This window comes from Fringilla coelebs (assembly GCF_963513975.1).
Source record: "Fringilla coelebs genome assembly, chromosome: 5".
Classification (NCBI taxonomy): domain Eukaryota; kingdom Metazoa; phylum Chordata; class Aves; order Passeriformes; family Fringillidae; genus Fringilla; species Fringilla coelebs.
The window spans coordinates 72762494-72781680 of record NC_140033.1 but is presented as its reverse complement, the minus strand read 5'-3'; the positions used below and the strand labels follow the sequence as shown (position 1 = coordinate 72781680).

General features: G+C 42.5%; 1 protein-coding gene across 1 annotated transcript in view; it reads left to right on the top strand.

Annotated features, from left to right (window-relative positions):
- Nucleotides 1–11142: 11142 nt before the first annotated feature.
- The window catches only part of ETNK1 (ethanolamine kinase 1), a 29125-nt gene continuing 21080 nt past the window's right edge, over nt 11143–19187 (top strand). The window contains exon 1 of the mRNA XM_084206535.1: nt 11143–11346. Coding sequence (XP_084062661.1) covers nt 11191–11346 — 156 coding nt within the window. The 5' untranslated portion in view covers nt 11143–11190. The remainder of the gene's footprint in view (nt 11347–19187) is intronic.

Genomic DNA, 19187 nt, shown 5'->3' with positions numbered 1-19187 from the left:
AAAATGCAATCCTCACTCACAGCCTTGTTAACTGGCAGTATCTAAATTGTGATGAACAAAATCAGGTTGTTGAAATTGGTGCAGCTAAAAAGTAATCTGGAAAAAGAATAATTCTGTTACAACCAGATGGTCAGATGCACAAAAGTATCAAAACCCTTGGCTGGGGGTGGGCTGGTTGCATGCTGGGTTATGCTTCTCTGCATAACTCTCCTCATTCCAAATTGCAACAACTGAAAATATTGGGATGCTGAATTTAAAGTACAGCTCTAGCATTCCTGGGAATGTCTGGTATTCCTTACAGACGTTACACTACCCAGCAAGAAGCTTGCTATTTTTGACTCAGTCTCAAAGAGGACAGAGTGATTAGGATTCTTGTGATTTAATTATGCTTGTTGTTTGGTTGGGGTTTTGTTTTTGGGAGGTTTTTTGTGTGTTTTTGTGGTGAGTTTTTGTTGCTGTTGTTGTTGTTTAATTGAGACATTTCTTGCCCCCACTGTTCATATTTGAAGTCTGTTTTAGGACCTCTGTGCACAATTAGAAATTTCCAGCAAGAACTCCAGTATCAATATATGCCTGATTTATTTTTTGCACGCTAATGCTGTTTTATAGCCAAATGTACATTTTGCCTTCAGGATACATCCGTGCATTGTCATGAATGGTTCTGTCCACACAGCTCTGCTGGTACTGAGTGGAACTAGCCAAGCTTCCAGGAGGATGGGGGTCTCCATTTACTTTAGTATGCTGTTCTCCTTTATCCATACTTGTTTTCTTTTTCTGATTTGTTTTTTCATGTATGAGGCCTGAATTGGACTTGGTGTTTCATGTGAGGTCTTGACAGTGTTTGTGCTACAGTCCCCCTACTTCTTTACCTCTAGATTTGCAGGTAGTCCCTGCTGTGAGTACCTTTTCCAGTACAGCCTGGGATTCCCTCTGCCTGTTTGATAAGTGCAGCACATTAATGAGGCAGACAAGTCCATAAAGCAGAGCAATGCCCAGTAACAGTGCAATTCCAGACACGGAGGTGCAGGAACTAAAACCTGCTCTGTGTGTGCTGCACGCACGCAGTAGCAGCTGGTGAGTGCCAGCCGTGCCTGTGCATGGGAAGCACAGGGAATTCTCCCTCTGGGCCTTGGACTGCCCCTGCAGGGCTGGGAGCTCATTAAGGCAGCAGAAAGGGCTGGTGGCAGCACTCTGCTTCCCTCAGATCTCCACGCCAATGCTCAGCAGCACTTGTTCTGAATACTCAATGGAGGAAAAGCTTCCAATGCTTACACAATACCAAACCAGGAAATTTCAAATGTACTGAAGATGGCTACATTCTTTAGAATATATCCACAATGCAATATATGGGTGCCCCTGCAAAAAAAATTCCTGCAGAGGTGTGTTTGCAGCCCTGGTGGCTTTGCACCACAGACACCAAAAGTAATCTAATGCCAGATGATATCAGTGACCCACTCTGCTATTACCAGATGTATCCAAGAAGCAGAGGCTTCCAGAAACAGGTGAACATATTTTAATATTCCCTAAAAATATACACTGTGCAATAAAAAACTTTGGAAGAAAATACTACCTCCTGACTTTTGACAATTTAATTTATACTATATGAGAATGACATTTAATCACCCTTATCTTAATTATCCTTACCTTGGTATGTGCAATAACTTCATGTATTACCATCAGCTCTGAAATTATTCAGCCACAAAATTTACCTAAAGTACCTGAAGCACTATTTTCTATATGCCTATTTCAGCTAAAAAAAAGTCATTCTTTATTTTTTCTAAATTCATTGGACATAAATTTTATTGTATGAATTCCCTGTTTTCTGCTAAGGGTCATAGAAGTAATGAGTGGTTTTTGGAAAAGGTTTCCGTAGACTATACCTATGGAAACAGCTTATCTTATTTTTTAAATGCCTGTACTGCTTTCACTGGCCCTGTGCTCCCATAGAACAGCTTTTCCTCATGTAAAACTGGGATTACCTTTGGGCTTTTGTAGAAGAGGGTCACAGACATGGGAAGTGCTTCTCCATGGCTGCTGCTGTGCCGGTTTCAGCTGCTTCTTGAACTTCAAGACTAAGGCTCTCTACCGTGCAGCTTTTCTGCCATCCTCCCTACCCCATTAAGGTTGTATGTCCCAATAAAGTATTCAAAAACCCCAAACCTTATACTAATTACATTTCATTTTCTAACCTTTTTCTATCTTGATTATAGTTTCAGCAACTGCATCAAAACTGCTTTTTTTGTATTTGTGTTCTACTCTGTGATCCTTCCCATACAAAATTCAGATTTTTCAATGCTCCTTTGACCAGGTAAAACCTCTTATTTGTAATTTTTTCTATCCAAGAGAAGATTTTTTCACTTTTTTCTTTTTTCTTTTTTTTTTTTTTTTTGTTATTTCTTTTTTTTTTTCAATTAAAACATCCAGGGAATTATGAGGATCAAATGTGAACAGCTAACTGAGGAAAGAATGCTGAAAAACACCGCAAAGGTAAAAAGGGCAAATTAAAATATACCAGAGAGGAGTAGATGCCCAGAATATTTCTGGAAGCAGTTAAGAAGTTGCTTTATAAAAGAGTAAGCAAGGGAGATGTTATTGTAGGGAAAATAGCTTTGGCCAGAGGTTTAGGTTTTGGCATCAACTTTTGTGGTAGAAAGGTTTTCCTTCTTGGTGGAGGAAATGTAAATCCCTGACTGGCGCAAAGTGAACCACCAATAAGCTGTGACCTGAAATTTATCAAGGGGATTTTAAAGGTGATTTGTTTTTAGTTTGTTTTGTTTGCCTTTTTTTTTTTTTTTAAGTAGATTCTGAAGGTTCAGATATTTGGGATTGTTTTACTTCCTTCATCACACTGTGGTGCTGCCTTGTAAGAAAGATCTGATTGAAGCTATTTCAGAGCTGGTTTGGGGACACTTTAAGAAGAACAAGGAAATTGACTTTGAACCAATGACTTTAAGCAACTTAGCAAAGCAAAGGAAGACAAAGATCTACTGAACTGGAAGTGATTGTCCCAGAGCTGCTCTCTCACGAATTCCACTGGTCCACCACTGAGGGTCTATGAACAGCATTGCAGGTTTTTATAGAAACACATAAATCTGGGCAATGAATCCCTCAGAGGACAGCATCAGTCCACCTACCCTTCTAACATCCCTTCAGTACTCCTGCTTTTGCGTACCTGTGGGTTTTTACCACTTGGAACTTCCTGTGCCCAAAGACAGTGGGAAAGAAATAGTTGTAAAGGTAGGCAGGGAGTTCAGTGTTTTCTGAATGGTTTTGTCACAGAGTCATCCTAAAAAGATCAGTGGACAGCTTTTAGACTTTCTCTTAGTAACACATTTTGATAACATCATCAATAGCTACATATTAAGGGCTTCCCACTGCTGCTTTCCACTGTAAGTAGTTGGTGGTGGGGCCAGAAAGATTATTTCCTGTAAAAAAAAAAAAAGAAAAAAAAAAAGAAAAAGAGGAGGAAAGATGATTATCAGGAATGCTGTTAGAATTTAAAACACTTCTACAGAAACCAAAACCAAATCTCTCAAGTTCCCTACTTTTTTGCATTATAATGACTTGTAGCAGACATTCAAAAAAGCTGCTGACTGGCTGCTTTGCTCCCTGTAAACATTCCTTTAGTGCTGAAGATTAAATAAATACATTGCTACAAAGCATGGGCAACTGATTTTAAAAATTATTATTGCTAAGAAGAGGGAGCTGGATTAGAAAAAGTCATTCCTCTGAGAAGTAATACCTTCAAAACAATCTTTCAGTGAAAACCAAAAAACACAAAACAACAAAAGAAAACCAAACAATACAAAACCAGAAGGAGTCTTAATTAGCAGAGCTAGATGACGTGCTGTTCTTTAAAAGTTAAATATGTGCATCAGTTGGAGATAGGATATCAAATATCAGTAGGGAGAGCAGCAGGAAACTTTTTCCACTGGATGAAAGGGATAAAAAGAAGAAAAACAAGTCTCAGTTGCAGGAACAGCTGACTAAGCGCCTGACATACTCGAAATACAGCCAATTGTAACAAATACCAGGGAAATCAGTATGTTCCAAACAAAAATTCTCCTCACTTAGAAACTTCACATCTAGATAAAAATGGAACTATCAGAATAACACCGAAGCCATAGACACATGGATCACAGAGAACAAAAATGCTGCAGCTGCAGTTGCTTGCACAAGATTTTCTGTGTTCTGGGTGTACTCAGCCTTCAAGGAGTGCGGGCAGGGAGGCCCAGCTGACACAGAAATGCAAAATTCCAGCGAGCCAGAAAGAATCAGAGGCAGCCTCCACACCTCTGGTGCCTGGGGGGAAGGGGGAGGGCTGGGGGGAGCAGAATGAATATTCCTTGCTTTTCACATGTTAAAAGCTCGGTGGATTCACAAAACCACAAACTTTGCTGGTGTGCCACATCTTCAAGTGCAGACTGCAGAGCTAGATCTGCTACACGATCCAAAATAGTTTAAGGGAAGAGGAGCAAGAACCAGAATCTAGGAAAGCCAGTAAAGATTCTGTGTTTGCTTATACTGCTGTGAGACTTCAGTTCTCTTTCAAGATGTTTTGAGAAAACATAAACTCTGAATTTCGCCAGCACTGGGAACTTCTAGTAAGACACAATGTTCTTGTGGCAATTCTTGTATACCTTTCTCCTTGATTACCCTCCTGATTGCTTCATGCTGGTGTCCAAGCTGCAGGAGCCAGGGAAGCAATTCTCCTCCCCAGCAGTCCTCTGTGCTTCCTGTGGCTGTAGAGCGCCGGAGCTCGGTGGAAGATAGAGAACTGGGCAAAGTTTGGCCCTTTACCTTTGGTATAGTTGCAATAATTCTGTAATTTTTTTTTTTTTTATCATAATATTGTTTTACTTTTCCAAGAGGAAAACATAGCTTTATTATTCTTAAACCTGAAATGTAATGTAACTAATGATCCAAGATCTCCGTTAAAAAAATATAAATGAAGCTGACTAAATTAGTAATTTTCAATGCTTAGTGACAGTTGCAAACAGACAAGTCTGTAAAAGATATTTACAACCTATGATTAAATATCAGGCTGTTCTGAGCTGTTCTTCTCTTGTGCCCACGTTACTTCTTTTGCCAGCCCCCTGAGAACCAATGCCTTGAGGTAAATAAAATCTATAAGGTGAATAATGAAATAATCCTGGAAACAATAATAATAATAATCTGTAGGGCTTTCAAAAGCAGCCTGAGATGATGACGTGAAGATTGTAGGCTCCACCTGTTTAGTAATTCCCAATTATAGGATTTAAAACTATCCTTGGTATTTAATGACCTAGTGAAATTCTAAAGTTGCTCCTTCTTGAATCATTAATGGAGGGCAGACACAAAATCTGGTCACATTAACCTTAATTCTGTAGGAAATGGGCCATAAACAAGGTTGGAAGCAAGACCTAGAGAGAAGGTGCACACAGGGGCACAAAAAGAGCATCCAGCTTGGAGTCTGCTGGACACATGGGCCTCAGCACACAAGCTGGAATGCTTATGAAAAGGATGTTGTGGTGCTGGCCCGGAGTCCTCCTGGTCATCTGTCAATTTAATGGAAAGGAGCTGGTCATAAGCACAAGAATGCCGTGCAACTTTTGCATAGTTTCTGGTTTTTTAGTCCTTGACTTCTTGAAACTACCAAGAAAGTTGCTGGGAATGGTGTTTTTGTGAAGAACACACATAAGCCAGTTTAATAAACTCTTCTCTCATTAACACAGAATTGCAACAATTTCCTGCTCTTTTCCTTCCATCTCTCATCTCCCCTCTTTGACACCTTTCTTTGCCTTTCACAGAATCACAAAATGGGTGGGGTAGGAAGGCACCTCAGGAGATCCTCTGGTCCAACCTCTCTCCTCACCTGGAGAGCAGGTTGTACAGGATCAAGTGCAGGTGAGTTTTGAGTATTTCCTGATAAGGACACCCCATGGCCTCTCTGGGCAGCCTGTCCAGTGCCCTGTCACCTTCAAAGTAAAGTTTCCCTTTTTCATCAGACAGATCTTCCTGTGTTTGTTTGTGCCCACTGCCCCTGTTCCTGTCACAGAGCACCAGCACGTTCTGCTGTTGAGAAGTGTTGGTGAGGTCCCCTCTGAGCCATCGCTTCTCCAGGCTGAACAGACCCAGCTCTCCCAGCTTTTTTGGAGCTCCCAATGGTCTCCACAGCTCTCCACGGGGCTGTCTCAAAGCATTTCCTAGCCTTTCTTGTCCTGGGGAGCCCAGAACGGGTCACAGCCCCCCAGAGGTGGCCCCCTCGATCTGCTGGCACTGCTCTTCTCAATGCACTCCAGGATGCCACTGGCCTTCTTGGCCACAGGAACACAGTGCTGGCTCATGACAGCCTTTGGTCCACCTGGGTTCCCTGGTGCTTCCCTGCAGAGCTGCTTCCCAGCAGGCCATCCCCAGCCTGTGCTGGGGCTGGTGGAGCTTTGCTCCTGTGGAACTCTGCGGTGCCCAGCTGTCCAAGTTTTACAGACGGGTAGCTCAGCTGTCAGGTGGATCAGCCACTCCTCCCAGCTTTGTATCATCAGCAGAGGTGCTGATTGTCACCCAGGTCCCTGGTGAGTGAGGTGAACAAGGCTGGCCCTTGGGGACACCAAGCTACAAGCTTCCACCTGGACTCTGGTCACCAGCACATGAGATCTGCCACTCAGCCAGCTCCCAGTCCATGAGGTTTCTCTCTCCTTTCTCACTGATTCAAGCTGAATGTAAAGTGGCAGTCATTTATCTGTGATGACCATGCTCTCAGTCCCTCAAGATAATTCCCTACACAGTTTTTAATTGTTTTAATTTCGTTCAGCCATCTCCTTTCTGCCCCCCTTTGTACTGTAAAATTGATTAGAGATTTCACTAGAGAATACACAATGACATTCTGATAGTACCTTAGAAAGAGGAATAAGTATTCTAGGCTTCTTTTACAGCTTGCATGACATTTAAATGCATAGTTGATATTGTCCTTTTCAAAGACTGTGTTTTAAATTGCTGATGTTTATAACTTTCCCTTGTAGGAGGATGTTTGATTAGTCAATAAAATGTTAGAAAAGCATAAATTTCTAGAAAGTACAAAAGCCATACAACTCCTCCTCCTGTATTGTTGCAGGAGGATTTATTCTTGAATGCAAGAGATTTTAAATCTGCTGAAGTAGACTCTTTTGGGTACTTATGCAAGATGTGTACTTGTTGCCCTTGAGAAAAACACGAGGATAGGGTAAATCATTGGACACATGTAGAGTTCAAGTTTAGTCAAGGATTAGTCAACCTGAAACTACTTTTCAAATACAGCTTAATCTGCTAGAATGAATACAGGCATTGGCCTTAATTATGATTTTGTGTTGCTTTGTTTAATCCCTATTTTTTGGTACAGGTCTTTTTTGAATAGTGTAACTAAAATGAAGATTTTTTTCTTCTTTCTTTTAACTTAGTGGCTATATTGTTTTATAAATAGTCCTAAACAAACATACAGCATGGAGAAACTGCAGAATTCCTTTCTAAGCTGCTTGTTTTGATTTAGCACCTGCTGAAGTGCAAGCATGTCTCTGTTTCTACTGAGTTGGGCAGGTTTTATCAGGTTTGTCTCTTGCTGGTTGAGTTGAATTAGCAGGCCTGGTGCAGGGGCTTGTTTAGTTTGCTGAGGTTTCCAGCAGGGTGTGACTGGGTCACTGCTCACGCACAGCTCATGACCAGGGACAGCACAGAACGAACTCACCTGGAGAGGCCCTGGAGGTAACAAGGCCATTCACAGATGTCCAGGCTTCCTCCAGGAACTTCTGAGACTTCCCTGTGAAACCCGGAGCAGCTCAGCTGGAAACCTCTCCCCTCCACAGTACCTGGCGCAGCTCACCACTGCCATGCTGGGAAAAGGGCTTAGATGGTCAGGAGCTAGGTTATCACGTGGAACCTGTCACATGAGTGACCGTTGGGAGCCTACTAGAAAATCAAGCTGTGAAACTGCAATGAGCCTTGAGGCTTTTTACTCTGTCTCATATAGCTTTCAAAGTACACTTGAAAAAGCTATAACCTATTATTGTGTCAAGCAACTTGCACCAGAGAGGACTTTTTACCATTTCAACAATATACCAAGCAGTATCCATATTTAAGAAATTTCTAAACTGTCAAGATTTGTATAAAATCAACTATTTCAAGCTCATTTTCTCTGAGATTAAAACAAAATCTGTTTATGGAATACAATAAACATGACAGAATGATCAACTTTGTGTGTCAAGAGTTGTTGCTAGGATGCTGTTGGATGCTGCTGGATGATGCTAGGCCACCAGGCACTTAAAAAATTAATATAATAAATAAATAAATAAATATGTAAGAGCTGACTTACAGTTTTATACCATGTGTAGAGAGATGTGATTCATCCTGACACAAGTAACACATGTGGGACAATGAACAGAAATTATATGCTTGAATGCACTGAAGAAATCCTGTGATCAAAGGACAGGACTGGAAGTCAGAAAATTATGCCCAAGCCCACTGTCTGGTCTAATGGCACATTTAAACCTTCTGATGACTCAGTTTTTTACTGGTGAGATTAGGACAACATAAAACATTTTGAAACACTACTATGCAAAATGCTGTTAAAATTAATTAACCTAGGTCCTATTTCTAGTCACATTTATGCAGTGAGTCCTTCTGAAGCAATTACTGAATTACTGGCTCTGGAAAGCAGCCAAGTGAACTGCACCTGGAAAGTTAAAACTGATCCTGATGTTGGTCTTTATGCCTTTTAAAAAAAATTTTTAAGCATTTATAAACGTCCAGCACTGTCCGAAAGGCAAGGTGAAAAGTGTAGGAATAAATTAAATGGCACAACATGGTTCCTGAATAGCAGAAAAGGAAAAGAGAATAGCAGAACAAGGAGGAGAAGCAGGTCAGACTGGTAGAGCACAGGCCTGGGAGAGAAGTAAAACATCCTGTTTTCTTCAGTTCCTTGTAGTGAACATCTCTGACCAGCCTTAGAATGAGTTTGGTTTGGTGTGGTGTACCTGCAAATGTACCAAGCATTAAGAGAAAACACATTTCTTTGGGGTTTGATCTGGACACAGCAAGTATTTGTGGGAAACAGAAGGTTAAAAGGGAAGGAAACCAGGTGAGTAGCTAACTGTAACTTTTATTGATTAAAATAACAGGAATTAAGAAAAATGGTAATTTCTTTTTTAATAAAACCCCAGGAATTAAGAATTCCCCATGCACCACGAGGACAAGCCAAAAGGGTGTGTCTTTATAACATGACCAGAAAGATGAGCATTGCTACTGCCCAAGTGTTCAAGGTTCTTTCACATCCTTTGTAAATAGTTAGTATACAGAAGTTCAGCTCTCATCATTCCTGAACAATCTAAGCACCATAAATGATTCAGCTTCCCCCTTTTCTGTTAAAAATACACTCACAAACAACTTATGGAAATCTGATCAGACTTGGGTAAATTCACAAGGCTTCTCAGAGTTAATAACTGAAACATTCGGGTGTATTTATTATTCTCAGCATTGGCAAGATGGAATCTCTGTTTAGACCAGTTCTTGTTGAAATTAACATTTGGAAGCCAGAGCATTCAACCTTTTTATTTCAACAAAATATCTCTTTGGACTTAATCTATAAATAAATCTTAGTTTATCATCTACCAAACTGCCTAAGCAGAAGCAGAGGCCACTATGAATCACATGCTTGATCTGGCAGAGTGATACATACCTCTATGGCAATATTGACTTATAGGGCTAAAAAGTTTATGAAGGTGAATGTGTTAAAAGAAAACTATTTTTCAAAGCATTGAAATTTCAAAATATCCTTACTTTCAAAGAAGAAAAAGTGAAATGAGCTAATGGAAGAAATGGGTGAAATTTATGGCATTTGAAATTTGATTCAGACCCTGATGTTCTTTCCCCTTCAATACTTGAAAGAAAAATCCTATTAATGAATAACATACTTACGTTAATAACATAAACCCATAAACATTAAATTTTAATTTAAAATACAGCTGAAGGAAAATTTATTTATTGAGCTCTCCCAGACAGATTCCTGGCTCTGCATATTTTAAATACCTGGTCTGAATCAAAGTTTAGACGGAAAAGAATACAAAGATTTAAGATGCGCTGACCTGTGTCTGTTTCAGAGTAACAGCTCTTCAGCCTGACCAGAACTCTGCTTTCATAGTTCTTGTGTCTTTGTCCAACTCAATTCAGTTCTTACAGAAGAACTTGGTCGGTGTTTCCTCTGTGGGAAAATCCCAGGATGTGAAAGGAGGCAGGTACTCGTAGGACTATTAGGGGGAGCATCAAAATATTTCTAAAAAAGATGGGATTTTTTTCCCCACCACACAAGCTGTGGTGTAGTCTGAGCTGGTTTTTTTCCTTTTTTCCTTTCTTTTTTTTTTTTTTTTTTTTTTTTTCGGTGAAAATAACTTCAAGGCAACAAGATTTCCATAAAAATAAAATAAGTGAGGAGAAAAAAAATGAAAGAAGGAATCTGCTGTGTAGGAGGAGCGGATCAAGGTGCTGAGCAGGTGCGCGCCCTGAGGCGAGGCGCGGTGAGGGCTTCCGAAAGCCGGGACCAAATTAAAGACAAAAAATGAACCGCAGCAGGGAACTCCGAGCCGGCGAGGGTCAGCCGCTCCCCGGGAACTGCCCGCATTCCTTCACGGCAGCAGCCCCGGACACATTCGGGAAATCACCTCCCGGGCAGGGTGATGCGAGGGGACAGCGGGGCTCCGGAGGGGACGGGCAGGTGCCTGAGGGGGTGAGCGGGAGCCTGGAAGGGACGGGCAGGTGCCTGAGGGGATGGGCGGGGCTCCGGAGGGGACGGGCAGGTGCCTGAAGGGACAGCGGGAGCCTGAAGGGACAGCAGGGCTCCGGAGGGGACGGGCAGGTGCCTGAAGGGACAGCGGGAGCCTGAAGGGACAGCGGGGCTCCGGAGGGGACGGGCAGGTGCCTGAGGGGCCGAGCAGGTGCCTGAGGGGACAGCGAGACCCTGCAGGGCGCGGGCCGGACCCCGGAGGGGGCGGGCGGGGGTCAGGCTCCGCCCAGCTCCGGCTCCGCCCGCTCTCCCAGGCTGCTCCGCGCTGCAGCCGGGGAGGTGGAGCCGCTTTATCGGGAGCCCAAGTGGAAATTTCCCCGTCAGTTGCCGGCTCCGCCGCGGAGGGAGCGCCAGGGAGGGCCGCCTACTCTCGTGTCTCCGTGTCGCGCCGCGTCCTTCCCGCTGTCATGTCCAACTACATCCACGTCCCGCCTGGCTCGCCGGAGGTGCCCAAGCTGGACATCACGGTCAGCGAGCGGGAGGGGCCCGGCTATCGCCAGGGCGCCCTGCAGCTCCTGCGCCGGCTGCGCCCGCACTGGAGACCCGAGGAGGTGACGCTGCAGGTACGGGGGTCCGCGGGCCGCTGCGCGCTGGGCTGCGGCAGCCCGGGCCGGCAGGGAGGGGAGCAGCAGGCGAGGCAGGGGCGAGGGCGGGCGGCCATTGTGCGGGGGAGCTGCCGCCTTGTTTCCTCCCCTCCCTCCCTCCTTCCCCCGCTCGCCGCCGCAGCCCCCTGCGCGGAGCCCCATTTGCTGGGCGGCCCGGCGGCGGGGCGGGGCGGCGCGCAGCATCCCCGGCTGCCTCCTTCCTTCCCTCCCTCCTTCCGTCCTCCCTGCCGCCCGCTCGCGTCCTCCTCCTGCTGTGCCCTGCCCGCCGGAGCTCGGCTGCCCGCGCTGGCGGCGGGGAGAGCTCCGGAGCCGGGCCGAGGGAGGGAGCGGGAGCCGCTCCTGGCGTCACCCGCGCCGTGTCTGTGCTGGCTGGGCGTGTTGGTGAGCCGGGGGCAGAGCGGGCCGCTCCGCCGCCCGGGGCGCTCCCACAGGCGGTGCAGCCTTGTCGGGTGCTTCCTGCAATAAAAAACATAATAAATATCTGTCTTGTGCTCGCATCCGGGCTGGGGTTTGGCTGGCGGTTCAGCTGCTGGCAGCAGCCCCGCTGAGGCCTGTGCTCGCTACTCCTGGCAGAAGCACCGCTGCTGTCTCTGCTGCTCTCTAGGTGAGCAGGCGTTGGGACTTATGACGAGTCATCTGCCGGAGGATTGGCTGCTTTTGTGCTTCTAGAATATACTTAACATGGCCCCTGGACTCAAAAACTCTAGCCATTTGCCTGGCGGAAATAGCGGTTCAGCCTGTGGTTGGTTGAGCATTTTATTGTATGCTCAGCTGTATTATTCAGCAGTTGTTATTACGTGGAGGTGTCTCATTTCACTGAAGTTTCTCTTTGGAGAGCTGCTGAACTAATTTGTATAGGAAAGCTGAGCACGTTGAGGTAATGGCATATAATTTGACTGAAATTTTCTGGTGTCTTGAAAGAAAAATGGAACTTGATACATGACAGTCCCATTAGCATAAAAATTAAGCTAATGAGCTTTTCTTAAGTAATCTGAGGGAGTGGCCATAAATTATGCACAGTCCCAACATCTCGAGGTGCAATGAAAATAGCTTTTTACAACATGTAAAGGTAAACGAGGTTGTGAAAGTTTATAGAATATCTTGAGTTGGGAGGGATCTATTAGCATAATCCAACTTGCTGCTCCTCGCAGGGCTACATAAAGTTATAAATAGTTTTATTTTTTTGGTTCTCTGATGACTGCAGTTCTCAGCAAAAAATTTTTATGTCTTTTATTCGGGATTGTTCAAAAATGAAGCCAAAACATTATCTTGTTAAGCAGGGATGACTGTCTTTTGGGTAAAGGGGTAGTAGCTTTAAGAAAAAGAAGTTGCTTCTTCTGCCACTTCCTTTGCAAGAAACAATTAACAGAATAAAACCCACCAGTACCATTGGTGTGGAATGTCTCTGTGGAACACTTGACTGGTCCCACGGAACTGAACTAGGAGATTGCTGTCTGTGGTTATTGGTTTCTGTCTAAAAAATGTCTTGAGTTTAGTTTTAACCAAGTTACTGTAAGAACACAACTTCTTAGCTTGGTGTTTTCCTTTTGAACAACGGAAGAGTGTTCTATTCACAAAGCCCTTTGGCTCTGGCCTTTTATTTTTAACTCTCTAGCTGCTGCTGAAGCTGCAGTGAGTGTGTAGGAGCAGGAGTGCCTGTGGTTCGGAGCAGGCTCCAGCAGCAGTGCAGCCAGAGCAGATTCATGGGGTGCCTGCAGGGTACAGGCAGGTGTTGGCTCTTTCTGTCTGCGAGCAGGAGGATGCCCCGGAGTCCGCCCTTTAGATGGGTGTGTTTAGGAGGGAGATGAGGGTGGCATTCCTGTGGTGCGTGGAAAATATGCCTGACTAATCTGAAACAGCAAAGTGAACAAAGAATAGGTTTAATGATAGCACGGTGATGGGTTTAATGAACTACTGCTTCTTCAGGTGAACTCTGCCATTTACTACCTTTGCTCTTAGTAATTCTTGGGTCAGAACACTTAGTAAGCAGTTGAAGAGTCCAGAGTTTGATTTGAAAAAGTTAATTAACTTCTCTTGCAAAAATTTACTGTTGCGAGTTAATTTGTTTAGTCAGCTAAACTACTTCGAAACTGTAGTTAGTATAGGTTAATGCTTAATCCTTGCTTTCCCTAAGATTTAGAAGTACCTGAAATCAGGATATATTTTAACATTTGAATTTTTTTTTTGCACCATAGCATAAAACACAAATGTAGGATGGATGATGAAAATAAGCACTGAAGATATTAATTTTTAGTGCATTACTTATCAGCAAGGCTATAACATCAGAAGCATCACCTGTTACTTTTTGAAATGGAAGCAGCAATACTGTAAGGTGTCTTCTTTATATAAAGTTATAGATTAATTTTGTCCCTAAAGGGCAGTACAAATGTTCAAGTTATCCCACATTGCTAGGGAGAAACAGAATTTTTCTGCCTAAACACTCATCTTCATATATGTTGTGCACTTGTCAGCTGAAAATGTCCGAGGAACTGTATAGAACTGGGTGCTTGATTTTCTGCCTCCCGAACTGCTCTTTGCAGTAGACACTTTTTCTGGAATGGCTGTTTTTTAGTAATTGCAATGCTGGTTAGAAGGAATCTTTGGAGGTCTTTCCCAAACTTCTGCAGAGAAAGTCACTGCTTGCAAAATTCAGAAACTGGCCGTTGTGAACATCAGAAACAGTTTTTTTCTTAAATTTCACTTAAAAATGCATTTCTAGCTCTAAACAGGCCTGAGTTTTGTAAACTGCCTGAATTTTGACAGTGGCCATTCCAGTTTTTATATTCTGCATGATTCTTAATGAAATATAAAAACTCAGTTGTTTTTACTCTTTACTTTTTAAAAGAGGTTGTGTTACCCTTCCTACATTAAAATGCGCTCACAGATTGGATTTTTTTGCCCACCTTACAAATTCCTTATTTTTTCTCTTGTGGAGATTCAAGGAAGATCAATGTTTGCTTACAGTATGGGAGAATTAGTTACCACTTCAGTAGTGCTGATTCAGGATTCTTTTATCCCATGACTGTCTACCTCTTGTAAGTCTGGCAAAGAAAGATTCAGTAGGACAATACACAATTTCTTCTTGGCAGTGTAATGTTACAGTGCAGGAAAAACCTGCACTGTATCAGAATTTCTTACCATTCTGAAATAATATTTAGTATTGAGAATAAAGGCTGCCTGTTTTTGTTGATGAAAAGGCTTAATACCAATAGTGTTAATTTATACCATTATTTGGGTAGACCAGAATGGTATATGTGGGAAGAAATTTACTGAGGAATCATTCAAAGATCTAAAATCATGAAAATGTTAGGCTGGCAAAGAGTGCTCCTGTCCTGGATGAAACCTGAGGAGAGGTGGAAAGAATTTGTTTTGCAAAGGGGATTAAATTTTTCATAAAGACACTCCATAACCTCCCCATGCAAATCCTGCAAGCAACTATCATCTCCAAATAAGTTGGATTAATTTGCTTTTTTTAATTGTCTGAAATATTTGGGTCTTCCTTGTTTTTTGGTACTGTGTTGTTTTTTGGTTTTGTTTTGGTTTTTCTCTCCTGGATTTCCTTGTCTTTGCACTTATCAACACTTGGCATGACTTTGCTACTGCAACACTTTATAATTTGCAAAGATTTGTTCCTGCAGCTATGAAATGTGAATGGGATGGACCCAAGGCGTACAGGAAATTGTACTTTTGCCAGTGAAACAACCACCCACCTGCTTTTATGTTTACCAGCTTAGCTTTTGTCTTTTTTCCTTGAATTTTTCATCCTGACTTGCACTCAGTAGCCTTTCTTCAGGCAGTATTTTCTGGCTGCTGATCGAATTTATTTGCTTGTGTTGATATTCTTTTTATAACAAACTGTCATTTGGTTCAGAGTTCTGAACTTGTTGGAATATTTTTTAGTTTATTTAAACAGACTGAGCGTGGGTTTAAAAGCATTGAAATAATTGAAAATGTTAGTGTCTGGGAAACAAAGTAAACTAACTTTATTTTGTATCCCAGCGCTGTTAACATTTTTCAAGTGAGATGCTTATTGCTCAGCTGGTTTTGGCACATCACCCCCTTCAGCAGTTGAGAAAGCAGTTGCCACATAAAGAGGAAGGACTGAATCCACAGAGAAGTGCTGATAGCTCCAAATGGAGAAGTGATGAGTGAGGAGAAGAATAAGAAAAGTTAGAGCTGCAGACTGGGCTGCATTACTGATGTTTTGTGGAAAAACTGTAATTTGAGGTGTGCCTTGAATGCAGTGCCACAGTCAGGGGGAAATGCCAGCAGGATTGGATGTCCTTGGAGGCTGGGTTGGTTTCTCCAGTCTGTTTCAGCTTCTGTTGAAGCTTGATAATCTCAGTCCCTTGTTTCTAAAGGTTTGTGTGGTGTCTGTGTGGGGTAGAAACTGTAGTGGCATTTAATGTGAGTGATATGCCATGTGTGCCTGATGTCATTCAGCTGTGCATGGTAGAGGGTGCTCAGTGGTGACTGAGGTTGTGATTACAGGGAATCAATGTTTGTTTAGGCACAGCTTGGAGGAGTCCATGTGCAGGGAGATAACTTACACTACAGGCTTGTAACATTGGAAAGGAATAGTCCAAGACAGTTTAGTTCCTGTCCCTTTGCCCCTCCCTCCCCAGCCCCCAGGCATTTCAGATCAAAATCTTTTGGGGGAGGAATAGCAAATTAATTATTTGATTTAGAATAAAGTCTTAGGCTCCTTTCCTATTAGCTTTTTTAAACTATTATTATTGTTTAAAAATCTGTAGCTGTTTTCGTCAGCATCACAAAATTTGTAAAGCAAATTCATCACTTTCAAAGTGTTAACTAGTTACCTGATGTTGACTGTTTTCAGGTAGAAGAATATTCTTCAGAAACAGGGTGAAAAATAAGTAACTAATTATTTTTTTTCCTGGCATTAAAAAAAAACCCAAAACCAAACAAACACCCAAACCAATCCCAAACCAAAACAGCCCCCACCCCCTCCCAAAAAAACCCCACCAAAAGCTTTCACATATTGTCATGCATTCCAATCAAAACCAGCCCTGAACCCAAGAGAAATCCCCCCTACATCGTGAGGCTGAAGTGCGTATGGTTTGTAGGGCAGAAGAGCCCTGTGAAGATTACACAGCACCATCTGCTGTGAACACTGCTGTCTCCAGGCTGCTGTCCTGCACAGCACCCCAGGAGCTCAGCAGAAGCTGGAGCTCAGCCTCTGGCTGAACTTGGCGGAGCAGTGCTGCACACTTGCTTGCTTCCTGCTTTTTTGGTATTTTTAACACCAAATGATCTCGCCCCTGATCATCTGACCCCCTAAATCCTGCAGACAGCGGCTTTCACCTGCTGAGTGAAATGACCTGGAGGATATGGCTCCAGAGCCTGGAGACATCTGAATGAGACTGGTCATGTGGGAATTTACCCAAGGCATTTTCCTGCAGTTGTACTTTGTCCTTCTTTTATGAATAGCTACAGAAAGGCAGCTACAATAGCCACAGAGAGAAATAACTAGCCTTGTTCCAAAGAATTCAGTTCTTGAACTATATACCTGTGGATGTGCTTGTGTAGACTATACTTTTCCAGAAAAAAGATCAACTTAGGTTTACAATACAAAGTTGAGGGTTTGTGAGCATTAAAGAAGCATGTTATTGAAGTCTGTTCCTTTCTGGAGGTCTGGGGTTCAGCAGCAGAATGTGGGGAATTCCTGCTTATTCCTGCAGTTTCACATCACTGTTGTGTTTTTATGGCACTGCAGTACCGTTTCCTGTGTTTTCCTCCTGTGGATGTCATAACTCCGTCTAGAAGGGAAAAGTCAGCCCTTCTGAGTCATAAGTACTTTCTACTTTGCCCCATGACACTTTTGTTTCTGTCTATTTGTTCTTGTTACATGTGGTTGCAATTTCATTCTCATTCTTCTGAACACTTGGAACAAAGGGATTAGAGAGAAGCTTTTCATGGAACACCTGCTTATTAGATGGAAGCAGATGCATCATATGCCCTTTCCAGGAATCTAATAACCTAGTAACAGTGCTTTTAGGGTAAGCTCAAAGGTGCTTCATGTCTTGCTTGTATCATGTGCTGCTCTCTGAGACTTAAGTAATTTAAGCTTATTTGTAGCTTTCTCACCTTAAGTCTGCATTTCATTAAAGAGTTTCTTTTTTTCTGGAAAGCCTTGGAGTCAAGCTAGATCTGATTGTGGGCAGTATAAATATAATTTCCAGAAATGTTTCTGAGTTTAGTTTGACCTTTGAATCAGCTCATGTGAAAGTATGTATTAAGCTGTGATAAGCGCATATCACAGTAATTAACTTTTTGTGGATTAGAGATGGGTCAGGATCTCGCTGCCGGAGATTTTTCTGTGTGGCATTGTGTTCTTAACCCCTGTTGTCTCTGTATTTTTAAAATTTATTCCCAGAATTTTCTATTTTCATTGCATTCTGTAGATTCTTCCATCTTCCACATGGCCTTGATACTTTACTGATTGTCTTATCCACATCATCAGAGTCTATTCTCTGCTTTTCATGCTCAACTGATGCTTTTGATATAGAGCTCCTGTATTACTCTGATTCATTTCAGGTTATCTTTTGGGCAAGGCCTTTTAAGCTGATTCTTTAAATGGTAAAGGCATTCTGAATAAAAGTATAAAGTGACTATTATGTTCTTTTACTGGTGGTGGCAGACACTAGATGTTTTCTTATGATGGAATAAGGAAATTGTCTACTTTGAATTATGTTATTAGAAAAGTAAGTGAACCCTTCTGCCTTTTTAAGAAGCAAGAGCTAAAGTGCTCCTGGGTGTAAATAATTATTTGTAGCAGCATGTTACAAATAGATGCTAATCAGTAGAGTTCCTAAATTAATAGTTGAGGGAGTCCAATTTCCTTGTTGCAGATTTCTTTTTATTAGTGCTAATGAAACTTGTTTTTCGGGGATAATAGACCTATGACAGAAAGTGGAATGAGCCCAGTAGTTTCTGTTCAACAGCATAACAACTCAAATCCTTACTGTTTCTTTGCACCAGCACTATTAGCATATTTTTTTGTAGTATCACTCTTTCTGATTACCCTAGAGCTGTGTCTTTTTCATTGTACTTTTTTTTTTTTTCCTCTAAACTATATTTTGGAAGATTTTATCTAAGTATGACAGACAAGAGACTTTTTGACTGGAACAGCTCAACACGAAACACTTCTGCAAAGTGAACTTGGTACTTTTTAAATGAATTCATTCTGGGTTTATGTTAGAAGGTATAAGAATCAGTACTTGTATGCTGATTTGCCATCTTTAGGTGCTTGTGTTCTGCTCTTGGCTCACCAGTAGAAGGAAGACACATGGTCATTGGAGAAGGTCCAGCAAAGGTTCATGAAGATTACAGAGGGACCTGGAGAATCTTTCATATTTGGCCTTGAAAAAGGGAGACTTGCTAGGATCTTAGATGTATAAATACCTGGGGAGGGGGAATTGAATATACGTTCAGTCTCCTCTCAGAGCCCAGTAACAGACAAGGCAGTGGGCACACAGTAACATGTATGAAGTTTCATCTCAACAAAAGAAAATGCTTTTTTACCACGAGACTAGTCAAATGCTGGAATGTGCTGCCAGACAAGTTATAAAGGTTACAAAGTCTCCAGAATTCCTGGAGATTGCCCTGGGCACAGTCCTGGGCAGCTGGCTCTGCCTGGCCCTACTTGAGCAGGGTGGTTTAACTAGAGGATCCCCGGAGGTCCCTGTCTCATCTGAGTTTTGTGACCGTACATGTATGACTGGGAAGGTTATGAATGGGAACATTTATAGTATAAGGGTGTAATTTGTGATTTACAA